The sequence below is a fragment of the Engystomops pustulosus genome, chromosome 10, assembly GCF_040894005.1.
Source record: "Engystomops pustulosus chromosome 10, aEngPut4.maternal, whole genome shotgun sequence".
In the NCBI taxonomy this organism is placed as follows: Eukaryota; Metazoa; Chordata; class Amphibia; order Anura; family Leptodactylidae; genus Engystomops; species Engystomops pustulosus.
Window position 1 is genome coordinate 19,009,180 of NC_092420.1, and position 18,268 is coordinate 19,027,447.

The window sequence follows — 18,268 nt, forward strand, 5'->3', positions numbered from 1 at the left end:
GGTTTTTAAGAAAATGTTTTTAAAAAGGTTGCAAATAAGCCGGAGGGGCTACAGGCTCCATTGATATCTTTGGAGCTGGAGCCCTTCAGGTTCATTTGCATAATTTTTAAAAGGTTTTTTTTTTCGTAAACACAAAGTTTGAAGAAACTAAAGGAGTATGTCAGTGTGTTGGTTTACAATCCTTCATCCTGGTGGTTGATGCCCTTTGAAGGGACAAGTTAGTATAGGCTCCCGCGATAGGTGTGGCAGCTCCATTATTTTTTTTATTTTTTTTTTTTAACTCTGATAATAGAACATCAGTTCTTTATTTAGAATTTAAAAAAAAATTCCATAGAGATCCCAGACACAGCCTTATCAATCTATCGTTGATCCTTCTACCTAATGACCTTCATCCTCCACCTACCTACCCCTTCTTCAGAGACGTAACTTGAAGCTGCTGGATCCCAATGCAAAATCGGTACCAGCCCACCCCCCCTCCCGATTATAAAGTACTGTCCATAATACTGGTCTGTTTGAGTAGGTAAGAGAAACATTATGGGCCCCCTAAAGACTACAAACCTTGAACTACCAAGTTATATCATCCGTTTTGTTCTTCAATTCTTCACAAACCTCTGCTTTCTGTCAGTAACTGGAAACATGTCCATGTCATAGGCTGAACTAGCTGAGAACAATAACCACTGTAACAAACCTTCAGCTGTGAGCAGTATTCAGTCTGTAAGGGATGCGACAGTAATTTTTCCATTCACTGACAGCACACAGGGATATTGAAAATGGAGAGAAAGTACATTGTATAGTCTTAGAACATATTATTTAACCCTATGATTAAAGAGCTAATAAATGCCGTGGCTTGGGTCTCCCCTGCCCCTATTAGACAGTGTGACAAGTTATCACATGGTAATATCTCAATGCCAGGTTGGCAGCTGCACAGCAGGGGGATTGCTGTATTACATAGTGTCCTAATGCCCCGCTTACACAAAAGATGGCTGCTATCTAGGGGGTCAGTACATGCACACTAGGCTACAAAGAGCATGCAGGTGTATGGAGGGGCATGAGGAAGACCTTCTCTGCTGCCAGCTACTGAAAGTACATGGGCAACTTTAACTGCAACAGAGACCCATTTACTTGGCAGTGATAATGGGCAGCATGGTGGCTCAGTGCTTAGCATTACAGGCTTGCAGCGCTGGGTCCTGGATTCAAGTCCCAGGGTCAACATCTGCAAAGAGTTTGTATGTTCTCTCCGTGTTTGTGTGTGTTTCCTCCGGGTCCTCCGGTTTCCTCCCACACTCCAAAAACATACTGGTCGGGTGATTAGATTGTGAGCCCCATTGGGGGCAGGGACTGATTTGGCAAACTCTGTGCAGCGCTGCATAATCTGTGTGCGCTATATAAATAAAGGGATTATTATTATTATAATAATAACTGAACTATAGATAGTTAGATACAAGATAGATGTATAGATTGATACAAGATATAAAGATGACAGATATGAGTTAGATATTGGATAGATACAAATATACTAGATAAATAAACACGTGATAGATATGAGATAGATCGATATGAGATAGATCGATATGAGATAGATCGATATGAGATAGATCGATATGAGATAGATCGATATGAGATAGATAGGCGTAACTACAGGGGTAGCAGCCGCAGCAACTGCTATGAGGCCCGTAGTGTCAGGGGGCCCGCCACCTGTAGTTTTGGATATGAATATGCTGTATGTGTGTACAGTGATGTGTACTGTATATGCTGTATGTGTGTGTATATGGTACGGTGTGTATGCTGTATGTATATATGGTGTGTATATACTGTATGTTTAAGGGATAAGTGAGGCCCCATTCAGAAGTTCGCTATGGAGCTCTGCTTTTCTAGGTTATGCCACCAGATAGATATGAGATAGATAATAGATAGATAGATAGATAGATAGATAGATAGATATGAGATATACGAGATAGATAGATATGAGATATACGAGATAGATAGATATGAGATATACGAGATAGATAGATATGAGATATACGAGATAGATATGAGATATACGAGATAGATAGATATGAGATAGATTGATAAATAGATCTGATGATAGATAGATAGATAGATAGAAGATAGATAGAGATAGATAGATAGAAGATAGATAGAGAGATAGATAGAGAGATAGATAGAGAGATAGATAGATAGAAAGAACATAGATAGATAGATATAGATAGATAGATGGATATGAGATAGATAGAAAGATATGAGATAGATAGATATGAGATAGATAGATAGATAGATATGAGATAGATAGATATGAGATATACGAGATAGATAGATATGAGATATACGAGATAGATAGATATGAGATATACGAGATAGATAGATATGAGATATACGAGATAGATAGATATGAGATAGATTGATAAATAGATCTGATGATAGATAGATAGATAGATAGATAGATAGATAGATAGATAGATAGAAGATAGATAGAGATAGATAGATAGAAGATAGATAGAGAGATAGATAGATAGAGAGATAGATAGATAGAGAGATAGATAGATAGATAGAAAGAACATAGATAGATAGATATAGATAGATAGATGGATATGAGATAGATAGAAAGATATGAGATAGATAGATAGATATTTTACCAATGACCACATAAACTCAGTACCAGTATATATATTACACGGATTATAGAGCGCTACCACAGAATGATCCATCATAAAAGGATTCTGGGATATAAATCCTCCTGTGACTAAGGGACTAAGTATCTTAAATCACCGGCAAAGATCAAGGGGCCAAATGATGGGATTGACATAAAGCGACGTCTTCTATCAGTGACTGCGGAGCTCATCTGGAAAATGGGATTGGGCAGGTGTTGTGGTGGAGCAGGAGATGGGATTATGGGGGGGTATGTTCTGCCTCCTCATTATTTTGTCATTACACGCGGCAGCTACATTACCATGGAAACCAATGTATGAAGGGTCACTCCACCCACAATATACTTTCCCTATTCTGTGTATATTGTAAAGATTCATATTCCTTTAATACTTTCTCAGTATGATGGCATCAAGACTTAAAGAACTGATCAAATGAGTAGGGAATGATGACATCACTTTGACGTTTTGTGATGTCATAGATACCTTGTTAATGGATAGGCTGATGTCTCATTGAGATATAACCTGGTTAAATTTGGAAGCCTCCTGCACACACATCTCTAGGCAGTAGCAGATTATAAAATGGGTGGTTTTGGTGGCCGCCCAGGACCTAGGCCACCCAAATCCTCATACTTGTGTGCCATTTCTCAACACAGCTGTCTATAAAAGCATCCAAGGACCCATAAAGGTCCTACAAAGGTTCTCAACTGCAGAACTGAAAGTCCTCAGAAGGTCAAGGGACAATTCAACTTTTAACTTGTTTCTAGGATACTGCCCCAATGGTGTGAGCCTTAATACAATGCCCTCTGCTGATGTAATATTATAATAATATTAATAATTTATGTACATAGCGCCTACAGATTACGCAGCGCTGCACAGAGCTTTCCAAATCAGTCCCTGTCCCCAATGGGGCTCACAATCTAAACAACCTACCAGTATGTTTTGGAGTGTGGGAGGAAACCGGAGGACGCACACAAACACGGAAAGAACATACAAACTCTTTGCAGATGTTGACCGGGATGGGTCTTGAACCCAGGACCCCAGCGCTGCAAGGCTGTAGTGCTAACCATTCAGCCACCGTGCTGCCATAATATTGGTCACAGACTAGAACGGGCCAATCATGGGATGTCCAAAGCCGAGGAGAACCATCAAGAAACAAAGGAGCATGGTCTAGCATGGCAAGTACAATCCGGACTGGGCACTGATTAAAGATCCCATCAGCATATCAATCAATCATCGATATATGTTAACCCTTTCAGTGCTGTCACAAAACACTAGTACTACATAAATTGGTTGCACCACATGACAAACTCGGCACCGCTACATCACTATCCATAAAGTCCATTTACTCTACCTGGAATGGGGATGATGGGTATGTTGTCATTGGGGACGACTCTTGGCGAGCTGCTGTCATCGACGTAGAAGTGCGCGGTCTGGAAACACTTCCTGTAGAAGAGGAGACATAAATATTAAATGACAGGGATAGTAAAAGTCGTGCGCTGAACTCTCTGCTTCCACAAACCTCCTACGGAGAACTTCCATACATTTACATAAGACTGGATTGTGCTCTCGCCCCCACATCATCACCACACTTCTCCGACATATGAGTCAACGCTAAACTTTTAACAATCCGAAACATTCCGCAACAACAACACCATTATTTGACACATTTGTTTGTCTACGTTATTTAGGAAAGGGCGATTCCTTGTCCATGCCCAGGAGGGTACAGGTCTATCCTCACCCTGCTGTGCCATACAAGGGGATAGTAGGAGGGGGGGGGGATAGGCCTATTGTGGTGGTCCCGGCAAGAGGCCCCACATGACAGACACACAGTGACACCCGGAAGGGACTGACGACGAGACGGATACATAAAGGCGGCGGTCATTTACCTGTACTTAAAGCAAAGCAGAGAACACAGGCTGGTCATGGCAGACAGGGCGCAGAGCAGCCAGGCATGGACGCCCAGCAGAAGCTTTTGCATGGTGAAGTTGAATGAGGCTTCAGTGAGCAGCGTCAGAGCCGAGCAGCCAGGGGCCGGAGCTGAATATGTAATGAGCCAGATCTCTGTCAGCACTGGGTGGTGCTGGGGGCGAGGGGGGTCTCCTGCCTGACTACAGCCCATAACAATGGAGCCTCCTCTCTCCCCCCTGCACCCACCTTACCCAACACCTGCCCGGGCGCTGCCTCATCCATCAGATGGGAAACATATTAGGATTACAACGTAACGAGTATAGAGAGACACATTGTATACACAACTTCTGCTGCTCCAGACCATGTGTGTACAGGCTACATGTAGTGTCATCTATCTATCCTCTCATTCACTTATCTACTGATCTACTGATACAAGGACAAGGACTTAGAAATAGATAATAGGAGAGATTATAGACAGACACATAGAAAACGGTGGATAAAAGAAATTGGAGATAAAGAGATACGAGATAGATAGTAAGATACATAGACAGAGATGTGAGATAGATAGTAAGATACAGACAGAGATAAGATAGTAAGATACATAGACAGAGATACGAGATAGATAGTAAGATACATAGACAGAGATATGAGATAGACAGTAAGATACATAGACAAGAAGAGATATGAGATAAATAAGAGATCGATATGAAAAATGTAAAAATAAGCAACACTCTGGAATGCAGCCCATTTTTCACTTTTTGTATCACATGCTCCTACTTTGCATGTATTAGGCACTTCTTCTCTGGACTTTTATTTAGATAAATAGATAGAGAGGTAGAGAGATAGCTAAAGAGTGATTGAGAGATAATATAGAGATGTATAAAGAAAGATGATAGACAGATAAGTATAGAGACATATAGAGAAAGATGCGGAGATGGAGACGGATCGATAGGAGATGGAGACGGATCGATAGGAGATGGAGACGGATCGATAGGAGATGGAGACGGATCGATAGGAGATGGAGACGGATCGATAGGAGATGGAGACGGATCGATAGGAGATGGAGACGGATCGATAGGAGATGGAGACGGATCGATAGGAGATGGAGACGGATCGATAGGAGATGGAGACGGATCGATAGGAGATGGAGACGGATCGATAGGAGATGGAGACGGATCGATAGGAGATGGAGACGGATCGATAGGAGATGGAGACGGATCGATAGGAGATGGAGACGGATCGATAGGAGATGGAGACGGATCGATAGGAGATGGAGACGGATCGATAGGAGATGGAGACGGATCGATAGGAGATGGAGACGGATCGATAGGAGATAGAGACGGATCGATAGGAGATAGAGACGGATCGATAGGAGATAGAGACGGATCGATAGGAGATAGAGACGGATCGATAGGAGATAGAGACGGATCGATAGGAGATAGAGACGGATCGATAGGAGATAGAGACGGATCGATAGGAGATAGAGACGGATCGATAGGAGATGGAGACGGATCGATAGGAGATGGAGACGGATCGATAGGAGATGGAGACGGATCGATAGGAGATGGAGACGGATCGATAGGAGATGGAGACGGATCGATAGGAGATGGAGACGGATCGATAGGAGATGGAGACGGATCGATAGGAGATGGAGACGGATCGATAGGAGATGGAGACGGATCGATAGGAGATGGAGACGGATCGATAGGAGATGGAGACGGATCGATAGGAGATAGAGACGGATCGATAGGAGATAGAGACGGATCGATAGGAGATAGAGACGGATCGATAGGAGATAGAGACGGATCGATAGGAGATAGAGACGGATCGATAGGAGATAGAGACAGATCGATAGGAGATAGAGACGGATAGGACAGATAATGGCTTGATAAACACTAGATAGATAACTAGACATATACATGAGAAAGTCAGTTAATATAGAGTGGAAGATAACATTTATACATAATAAATAGATGGATAAATGGATTGGTAGAATAATCAATAGATCCGCACTAGATAGAGAACTGATTGATACATGATAGAATGATAGAGAGGTAGATTGATAATAATAGGGAGATTGATCTGAGAAAGACAAACAGACAAAATACAAGGATTTATTCCATGTGCAACTTTCCAATATGGAGTGACGCTTCTCCTGCTACACTTGTGTTTAGTCTTGGAGCGCTGCCTTATTTCCTTGGATTCATCAACAGATCCGGGTCAGGAGCCACCGTTTTTGTATCAACCTTCCTTGTAAGGGGTTTGACACACTGTGCTCCCTTGGACTTTCCTTTAGTTTGTTAGTTAGAGAGATAGATAGAGAGGTATATAGAGAGATAGGAGATAGATAGATAGATAGATAGATAGATAGATAGATAGATAGATAGATAATAGGTAGATAGATAGATAGATAGATAGATAGATAGATAGATAGATAGATAGATAGATAATAGGTAGATAGATAGATAGATAGACAGGAGATAGAATCAAACTAGGCATTACTCCAAGATGTTCAAGTGAAAGGAGGATTTCCTTTATTCTCCCATATGTACAACGTTTTACCCCAAATGTTGCACATATGGCTGAATGAAGAAACCGCCTCTTTTTCACGTTAATCGTTTGGAGTTTTGCCTATTTTGGGTGTTCTGTAACTGACAGTCTAGGTTGATGCCCTGAGGCTGGCACTGAATCGCTGAACATACAGTCCTTTCTATAGATACAGTGAGAGATCTGGCTAATCTATATCCAATCATATATTCTGCAGCTTTATATCATCTACAGAACATCTATTAATACTATATCCTTCTATACACGGAGATGTGACAGAGTATCCTACATACCCAATTGACTATTAGGAGTTACCATGAAGTCTTGTCAAAGGGGTGTGTCCCTACAGAGTCCCCACTGATTAGACAGTATTAGACAGAGGAGACAAACCTTCAAATGATAACATGGAACATGCTGTGATTGCACTTCAAGGACCGAACACGTTCCCTAGGAAGGGAATCCAGGCATTAGGCCTGTTACCTAGGAAAATATTTGGTCCAAGCAAGGGTGTAACTTGGAGATTTGGGGCCCCATAGATGACTTCTGAATGGGGACCTCATTCCCCTTAAAAAAAACAAATATACATATCTGTATACTCACACGTGAGTTACAATCACACAGTATATACACACCATATACACATACATACAGTATATACACACATACATACAGTACTATATACACAGTCATACAGCGTATACACATCACATATACGCACACATACAGCAATTACATTGTTACATACGATAGCATGTATATACACACACCTCACACAAATACAGCATACAGAGGTCCATTCAGTCCAGTAATTAGAGGTCCATTCAGTCCAGTAATTAGAGGTCCGGTGAATCCCACAATTGTGCAAAGTGAGTTTATAGGAGCAAACCAGCTTGTGGACAACCAGTTTTATAAATGAAGCAAGGAGTCCCTGCAATAACATGGAACATAGTCTGGCATGGTTGTGGATGCAGGGGACTCCTTGCATCATATATAATTGTGATGCATATAGTCCGTTCCCTGTGGTGTTCATACATGAAATGTTTCCACCACATGGTCAACATCTCTTTGACCAAACACACCAGCAAGCCGACCAGTTTTGGAGCACTTGACATCGGTTCTCCTGTGCAATTCTTGATCTCTCCTGTGGGGGTGCTGCAGGTAAATTCAACAGCCGTTGCCAGCATCCCGGATACAATTGAGCGTATCACAATACAATTCAGCTTATTGTCAAAATGCAATCCCAAAAATTGATCTTTGATAACATAATCAAAGATCAGTTCCAGATTGATACAGGTCCAACACAGAGCACCCCCAGAGAACCGCTGCTGGGCAGAGAATGGAACAGGAAAATGGCAGATCCGTTCTTTTTAAAGTGCATTACTAGTTATTCTGTCCCATTCAAATTTATGAGCTAAACTGCAGTAACGTGGTCTGACCACTACACAGAGAACGGCGCTGTCTGCTTCTGCTCCTCTCTAACATCTGATCTGTGAAGATGCTGGTTGTTGGACCCCAACCAATCTGATACTGAGTCATTACTCAGTGTCCATAGTCCAAAACTCCCTTTAAAATAGAACTTTACATCCTTAAATACTACCCTTTTTCTTATCAGAGTCTCAGCTTAGTTTTCCCTAAATCAAACTTCGGATTATATGCAGGAGCCGCCTCGCCGGATGAGACTGTCTGAGCCGGTGAACACTATGAGGCACTCGCTCGCTTTAATAAATCCACCTGAATAGGTTTACAGTCACATTCCGCCTCCTCTGTATTTCCCTTAATGCAGCCTCGACAGAAAATTCCTGCTGTAAATTCACAAAATAAAAAGTCTCCGGAGCAGCAAAAAGAAAAAAAAAAAAGCTTTGCTGAGAAATCCAGGGAGGTGATGTCCGCTACACAAATATTTCCACTAAGTAGCAACAATAATTCACAAGAATGCAAATGTTTCAATGTCGTGTGAAGGTCACTGCCGAAGGAAAGTACGGTAACGACGTGCCACCAAGTAGCGAGGCCAAGGAAGGAGGAGAAGCCACCGGGACAAGGACTATTCTGCGCTCATGGATCACGGTCATCACATGTTGTATCAAACGGAAGTGAAATTTGGGTCAACGTTCATGAGACGTAAACCTCCAAGATCAGGATTCTTCTTGGGGGAAGTGATTCCTCACTTGTAGGGGGTGTAATATTCATACATGACCCATGGAAGTCTTAATCCGACCTTAATTGGGACCTCCACCAATAATTTTTTCCTTGTCGATAGGCTAAAACTTTTAGTGACCAGAGAACTTGTAGGGGTGTAATATTCATACAACTCTTGGCCCAGGGAAGTCTCAATCCGACCTTAATTGGGACATCCATCGATAAGTTTTTCCTTGTCAGTAGGGTAAAAATTTTAATGACCAGAGAACTTGTAGGGGCTGTAATATTCATACCACCCTTGGCCCATGGAAGTCTTAATCCGAACTTAATTGGGACCTCCACCAATAAGTTTTTCCTTGTCGATAGGGTAAAACTTTTAGTGACCAGAGAACTTGTAGAGGGTGTAATATTCATACCACCCTTGGCCCATGGAAGTCTTAATCCGAACTTAATTGGGACCTCCACCAATAAGTTTTTCCTTGTCGATAGGGTAAAACTTTTAGTGACCAGAGAACTTGTAGAGGGTGTAATATTCATACCACCCTTGGCCCATGGAAGTCTTAATCCGAACTTAATTGGGACCTCCACCAATAAGTTTTTCCTTGTCGATAGGGTAAAACTTTTAGTGACCAGAGAACATAGAGCTGAGTGGAGCGTTAGATTTGTATCCGATCTTCAATTGGAGACACATGAAAAACCAGTAAAGGTTGTGGGTTGTCTAGAAGGAGAGCAACCTCTGAGATAGATGGATATTAAACAGAAATGCCTTTGGAAGGTCCTTGTATGGACTACAATGTTACTTATTGGATGGATAGATGGATATGGAATACACATCCATGTACGTGAGGTATGTCTCGCACATTCAAAAGCATTTTACGTAAACGTTCATTGTCAAAAAGCCCTCACTGTGTACAGATCAATACAATGTCATCACCCCTGACTGGAAGAGGAAGAATCTGCCGTATTGAGCGGGGGAATCGCTGTGTATTATTTAACAATATGTCACTTTTCATCATGCTGCCTTTTGTCCCAAATCTCCTGCACCCTGGGGGGGAATGGATGGGTAATTGCAGGCAGAGAATGGATGGTGGACGAGGTCTGATGCCTCTAATCAATGAGCCTGGAGAGAGCGGTCCACCAGGGCTTTAGCCATCTACAGATCAGGATATTGGCAATGACTCTGAGCGACCATCCTCCATTAATAGAGAGCGCACACACACATCCGCTATAGAATATGCCATAAATCCTATGGTTACAGACACAGGAGATATCAGCAGTAAGATCTAATAGTATTGCTTAGTAATATTGCATTTTTGTTCATCTTCCTTCAATAAAACTAAAGTGCAATACTGGACACTACCATTGTGGCGCTGTTTCAGGAAAGAGGCAGGTTTATCTAGTCTTCACCTCTACGAAAACCTCTGATGGCATGTTCACATGGAGGATTTTTTTTTGGAGGGAAATCTGTGCCCAAAAACCTATCCAATGGGAGGCCTGCAGGTTTTTTTTCTTTTTACTAGGGGTAAAAACACCATTAAAATTTGACCATGTGGACATACCCTTAATACCCTTATTAAGTAGCTTTTTTAGGGCTAATTCTTTCGCGGCCCGTAGCTTTTAGAAATTTTAATTCCCCCAATATTCAAATTTCCTAAAGTAGCCAGAGATGAGGCTACATGGTTCGGCTAATCCAAGGCCCAGTAGCCTCTTGCGTTCCGCCTACCAATGCATGTTCAGCGCCCTGCTACCAGGAGCACTCCTCTGCAAAGCTAGGTTCTGCGCATGCGCAGTAGCTCCGGCTTCAGAGCAGAGACTGCGCAGCCGGCGGCCTGCGTTCTGTGCATGCGCAGAACCCAGCTTCGCAGACGAGTGCTGAAAATGCAAGAGGCTACTGGGGGGTGTGGAGCAGCCGCACCATGTAGCCTCAGCTCTGGCTACTGCACGACCCAGTAGCCTCTTTGGCACCATGAAAAAATTGGCTCTAAAAAGGGCTACCTACTATATATTAGAGGAACCTGTCACCGGATCCAACTTAATAGGTAGATCCGTCATGGTAGGTTTCCTTTAAAGGGAAGCTGTTATGAGCATTGACACTGCAAAACAGTAGAACGCTGTAACCATACATTTGTGTATGGTGTTAATAGACACAGTACTGTGAAAACTGATTTATTTTCCATGATTGCACACTAGGAGGCAGTCCTCACACTCCTGTGCTAATAAGCTCTTAACTGCTTCAACGCCCCTCCCCATTCCGCTCTAAGTAAATGCTGTAGCACATTGGTACCCAACTTTTTTGTTTCAAGAACCAGTTACATGCAAGGCACCAGGAAGTCTTGGTGAAGAACTTAAATTAGTCTTCTGTAGAAGGTTCTGAGGTGGTCTACTGGCCAGCATAAGGACTCGGCAAGAGAAGGATTGTTCCATGGACAACACAAGTGTTGTTAGAACAAAACAGGCTAAGTGCATGGCTCATTGTATCAACAGCTCATTCCGTGCCATGCAGCAAAAAGAGGGAGAGGGCAGATGGCGCTACATACCATCACCAGTGGTAGACAGTGGTGCATAGCACCAAAGTGACCACTGCTGGAAGTAGAGGCTCCAACATCCTCGAGCCAGTATGAGTCCAAGGCCTTGTATTTGGGGATTAGCTCTGTAGCAGATTCTGGTTAAAAGGAACAGGCACAATAAATATTACTCATTCCCCACTGTGCCACGGTTCCCCAAACCTTTTCTGCTTTTGTCTATGTTGGCTCCATCCATCATACTTTGGCTTTGCCAATCACCGGGTGAATGAAATAGTGAGATCTGCAGTTTCCACACAGAGCTCACTGCTAAATTCACCATACGGCGGGAGGGACATCATTCTTATAAGGACAGAAAGTGGGCAGGGAGAGGAGTTCCTTTCTGCTCCAGCCGAGATATGAAGAGACACTGAGCTGTCAATCAAAAGAAGGAGGCGTGGTTCACTGGCAGCCAGGAGGAAATATGACTCATCTATTCAGAATCTGATTCTTTGTCTACTCATTTGCATATCAAGAAAAACTGCGATAATAATTCGACAGTGCCTCCGTGGCAGATCATTTTGGGTGATGATAGGATGACTATTAATCTACCTACTGGTGTGAGGGGTAAAATGCTAGTGACAGGTCTTTTTTAAAAACTAAAAGAGACACTCAGAGAAGATGGGAGGGGCTGTGGAGCAGTGCAATGCCTAGCCGAGCATAGCAATGTGAGGATACACCCCTATCCAGGAAGGCAAATGGAAAAGGATAACACACACTTTATTTCATATCCTTAAAAACATGACAATGCCCTTACATAACAACTGACCTAGCATCGTTTCAAACCTAGCATGGTTCTTAGTTAAAGCCTGAAATTTTAATTATAAACAAAGGAAGGATAAAACGGACCTCAAAGAACCTGCATAATCAAAACTTCAATAGATTACCTTTAAGAAAACAATTCGGTGTCTGGTTAGAATATTACACTACAAATAGCAGCTAGGGGGCGCCAGTCAGGATTAGTTTTTTGAGGCTGAGTTACTGTGGCAGGTAACATTTTAAAGTGAGGCCTTCAATCCCGCAAACACAAGTCTGAATGGAAACCACCGGAACGCGACAAGGTTTCCCCCGAACTAATCCCGCGTTGTAGTTTAGGATGAATAATCACTCGATGCTGAAAGTTTCACACATAAGAATATCCAAGTCGCGCGCAGGAATACTAAGAGGCTTCAATGGCCTCTCAATGAAGGGATGAACGACAGAAGCGATTACAGAAACTCTTGCGCCAATAAATCTTGGCCAGACATTTAATGTGATGTGAAAGGCTCCCGGAGCCTACAAGACAGAGTCCTAAAAATGCATAATGCATCAATATGGGAACCTCGGATTAAAACGCGCCGGCCTTCAATTTATGGCTCCTCTTACGTGTCGCTCTTACCTGATCTATCCGATTTTTTTTCCCTGTCATCTAATTGACTATTTGGGGTTTATTCTGACAAAAAAGATCAGCTTTGTTTTGATATCGGAAGCGGTGGAATATAAAGGCTCGGTGTGTAAATAGCCGGTCGCCTCGCAGATTGATGGAAGCAGCGGTCAACCAAGTCAAATTTGTAAGAGGTAGCTCGGGATCAGAGCTTCAAATTTAACTCGCACCCGATAGCAATGACGGATTTGTAGTGGAGCTTCTCCAAAATGAATAAAGACTGCAGGTTGTGGATAGAGGTGAACGGTGCAGACATCAAATGCCCAGACACAGTCTCTTAAACGGATAGATAATAATGCACAACACAAACCTTTCTCATCCGCATGTAAATATTACTAGAGGGAAGTCAGTGCAAGGGAGGACTATGGATTTTAACATGATGCTATAAATGAAATTATAGTTTTGTGCAGGCAATATTTAAAGGGGTTGTCCACTTTCAGCAAATAATTCATATTGTCTGCGTCAGGGTGTGGAGCCATTTTGGTGGAGTCCAAGTCGTGATAAAATGTACCGACTCCGCAAACATATAATTAAGTATAATTTTTTTTTTTTCATCCTGAGCAACAAACTACTAATACAGGCGGTCCCCTACTTAAGAACACTCGACTTGCATACGACCCCTAATTACAAACGGACCTCTGGATATTGGTAATTTATTGTCCTTTAGTCCTAGGCTACAATAATCAGCTGTAACAGTTATCAAATGTGTCTGTAATGAAGCTTAAGTGTTAATATTTATTCTTATGACAACCCAACATTTTTAAAATCCAATTGTCACAGAGACCAAAAAAGTTCAGTCTGGGATTACAATGATAAAATATACAGTTTCGACTTACATACAAATTCAACTTAAGAACAAACCTACAGACCCTATATTGTATGTAACCCGGGGACTGCCTGTACTGTAGATTCCCAGAGTACAAAAACAAATCCTCTGCTTTCCTGGCTTCTTCTCTACTCCATGAGCTGCTCTGCTCTATGTCCTGCCCTGGTTGTATGCGCTGGCATCCGAACCTGGAGCTAAGCCATGCCAGGAAAGGCAAAGACCTTAGACCTAGAGGACCTTATAGAACAGCTGACAAGTACTTACCACTCCTAGGTCGCTCCTCTTTGTGCCCTGACGCCAGGGCATACAACCAGAGTCAGGAGGAGATTGGAGCAACAGGAGACGACCTGGGAGCAGTAAGCAGTAGTGGATTATAATACAGGCAATTTGGGCGGTAGCCCAGGGCCCAAACCTTCTAGGGGGCCTACTGCCACCCAAACCACCTACAATAATTTATTACTGAGAAGGACCTTCACCAATGAAATAATCATACATCTGTTTCGGCGCTTAATACACATGTACACAGGAGCTATTTTGTGACATTTGAAGATTTTCCAAAGTTCCTGAAACCACAGATTGAACGCATCCTCCAACGTGCAGAAAATTATACCCGACAATTCGTGCTCAGTGTCCATAAGGACGCCATGCATGGTCCATAAGATGCCAAACAACTAATGAAAACAGTGCTCATGATAAACATCTTAATGCTTACAATCACTTGAAAAATTGCTTCTTCTATCATTGTCCGAAAAGCATCCAAGTGAAACGATCGTCTGATCATACAGGTACCGTATATACTCGAGTATAAGCCGACCCGAGTATAAGCCGAGACCCCTAATTTCAACACAAAAAAAAAACAGGGAAAACCTACTGACTCGAGTATAAGCCGAGGGTGGGAAATGCATTGGTTACAGCCTCCCAGTATATAGTCTGCCATCCCCTGTAGCATACAGCCTGCCCAGCCCCTGTAGTAGGAAAAAAAATAACACTGTACTCATCTTTCCGACATCCCCCATAGGTCCTCTTCTGTCTCAGACAGAAGAGGACCTACGGGTGACGTCAGAGAGGTGAGTTTTGTCTTTATTTTTTTAGTTGACTCGAGTATAAGCCGAGTTAGGGTTTTTTGAGCACAAATTTTGTGCTGAAAAGCTAGGCTTATACTCGAGTATATAAGGTAATTAATGAAAAGTTTTTCAAAAATAAACAAAAAGTTTAACAGTAAAGTTAATAAAATTTTGAGTTAAAATGTACCCACCCAGTTGGGCCTATCCGGTTGGACGGGACCTGAGAAAGTTTCTGATCTTTGAATCACTGTGTCATGCCCCTCCCCTCAAGGTCCTGCCCTAGGCTCACTACTGTTATAAATTGAACCAAAGTGAAGTAGGAATAAGCCAAGTTCAAGGTCCAGAATTCTGTTCTTGTTCCTTCAAGATGTATCACTATTACAAATAGGTTTCAGACATGTTATCTGTCTTTCCAGTCACTGGCTCTTTAAAAATGTATACACTGCGATAAGGAAACTTAAATATTTATACCGTTTACAACTTGGCTGTCCTATCATCTTCAGGAGAACAATGAGAAGCAACTACTTCCAAGCCCCGTAATTGATCACTTAAAGGCATGTATTATGTAACTGTGAAATGATCTGTACATCACAACTATTAGATATACATTATGTACACACACTAAAGTGATCCACCTCGAAGAGTCAATGCCCTACTACTGTTCACTCAAGAACAGTATTTAACAATAAAGCATCTACGGCATGATCACAATTTGCTTTCCTTGCAATATGGCTACAGCAAAGGCAGACAATTATATCTTAGAATTGTCCAAATGAAACACTAAGAAGAGCCCAACCATTACTAGACTAAACTTCAGAAGAAACCAGTCTAGAACAGTGATTGAAGAAGCCACCACGACCAGAAGGCCGATCTTATATACCTCCTAGATTTAAAGGACCTTCACGCCTAACCTACAGAAGAGTCTACACTTCGCTTAAAAAGGAATCCAACTAGTAAAGAACCCAAACAATTTAATATTGCAAAGATGTTACAAACACAATTTAAAACCATTTAGTGGTGGTTCATAGACAATGTGGGGCTCATTTACTAAGGGTCCCAACGCCGCACTTTCCCGAATATTTCCGTTTTGTGCCGAATTGCCCCGGGTTTTTGGTGCATGCAATCGGATTGTGTCGCATCGGCTTACATGCGACACATAGGGGGGCGTGGACGTCAGACAACCCGACTGATTTGAACAAACTGCAGAATTTAAAAAGCAAATTGTGTGGCAAGATCAGCACTTACATGCACCAGGAAGAAGAAGGTGAACTCCGGCGGACCTCAGTGGGGAAGCCTAGAGGAAAGGTAAGGACAAACATCTGCATCCTCTTTTTGTCCCAAATTTTTGGTCATCTACCAGGCTGGTGTCCCAGCTATTAGAATGACTTAAGACATTGTCAAACTTGGATGCATCTTAGCCCTCAAGAAGATACAATATATATATATAAACAACTCTATGAATCATCTATACAACTGCTGCACCCTAAGGAGCTCCTCATTAGACATCAACACATTGGAGGCTGAAACAAAGTGAAGATAGGAAGAATCAATCCTAGAAGCTGCTAAGTAGTGGGAGAGAAAATGTAGAAGAGGATATTGTGGACCTACAACTAGTGGATTAACAGTAAACCAAACTGGGACCAGTTGTCTGTAGACTCGTTTAATACTTCTATATGATTGGCTACTGTAGGTTCAAAGTTTCCCATGTGACAAACTGGACACACATTCATGTCCACTAGTTAATCATTGGCTTCACCGATGTTGCACCATGCATGAAAGTCATCACCACTGAGACCAGTGATCGATTATATCAGTCACATTTGTATCTACTGTACATCAACACTTTAAGAAGGTAAACAGAGGCCTGTGAGGACCACCGAGGATCAAGGCTGTGGTGCTAGAGGGGCAGAGGTTGTTAACAGGTGATTAAGCAATTTTATGGTCCCATGTTAAAACTCAGACTACAGGCGGTCCCCTACTTAAGGACACCCAACTTACAGACAACCCATAGTTACAGACGGACCCCTCTGACCTCTGGTGAAGCTCTCTGGATGTTACTATAGTCCCAGACTGCAATGATCAGCTGTGAGGTGTCTGTAATGAAGCTTTATTGATAATCCTTGTTCCCATTACAGCAAAAAACTCCAATTGTCACTGGGGCCAAACATTTTTTTGTCTGGATCTACAATTATAAAGTATACAGTTTCGACTTACATACAAATTCAACTTAAGAACAAACCTCCGGACCCTATCTTGTACGTAAACCCGTGGACTGCCTGTATATTAAAAATATATTGTCCTCTACTCTCCCGAATAAACTTCCTGCATAAGACTTTGGAAAGTCTTCAAATTAAGGACTTATGGTCTTTACTAAGGATGAAGACCCTTCAAAAGTTCACAAATCATCAGTCTACCTTTTCTTCCCCTCTAGTAAATTCTTCTTAGATTAAAGTTGCCAAAGACGAACAATATAAGTAAATATATTGATGAGACCCTGGAGCTTTTTGAGATTAACAGGCGGAATAGACGCTCTTGGCATTGGGAATTTAACACCGCGGCTATTCAACCTGTAATGAATGACGACGGAAAGCCAAGGTGCATATACAATTTATGTTCCCGAATCTTAACAGGGTCGGTGAAGCCAATGCTGCTTTAATAGAGGTCACCGGAGAGCAGAGAAATTTAATTGTACACGTAATGCAGTGTCTCTCAACTCCTGTATGAAATTGGACATCTGTTTCTGGGTTTGATGTAGATGTTTTTCGTCTCCGCAGCTCATCAATTAGCAGCTCCGGGAGATGTTATCAGGTGCGGATGGAGAATTCATTCTCGCAGGCAGGTGACAAGGTAAAATCAAGGGTTAAGGCTGACACTTCATAGTGGACTGTACGGCAGGCTGCAGAATAATTAAAGTTACAAAGTCACTTTCCGAAGGTAAAAAACTCAAAAATGAGGCTTTGACCAGATAAACCAACACAGAAAGTTGCAGCAGCCACCAGGGACCTTCCCTGTGATGCACAACTATTTGACATGGTCCATGTAGTCCATGGTGCTGAAGACATTGGACCCAATCATTCTAAAACTGTGTGAGAGTTTATGGAGAATCTCTGCTTTGCAGATCTGATTCTGACCATCAATTTCTGAGAAACTCGCACCTG

At 42.2% G+C, this 18,268-nt stretch overlaps 1 protein-coding gene across 3 annotated transcripts in view; it reads right to left on the reverse strand.

Annotated features, from left to right (window-relative positions):
• The window catches only part of PTPRG (protein tyrosine phosphatase receptor type G), a 360,490-nt gene that overhangs the window by 55,624 nt on the left and 286,598 nt on the right, over positions 1–18,268 (reverse strand). For all 3 annotated transcript variants that reach the window (XR_011850197.1, XM_072127175.1, XM_072127176.1), the window contains one exon: positions 3,997–4,088. Coding sequence is in view for 2 of the 3 variants with exons in the window: in XM_072127175.1 (XP_071983276.1) it covers positions 3,997–4,088 (92 nt within the window). In the remaining variant the exon portion in view is untranslated. The remainder of the gene's footprint in view (positions 1–3,996; positions 4,089–18,268) is intronic.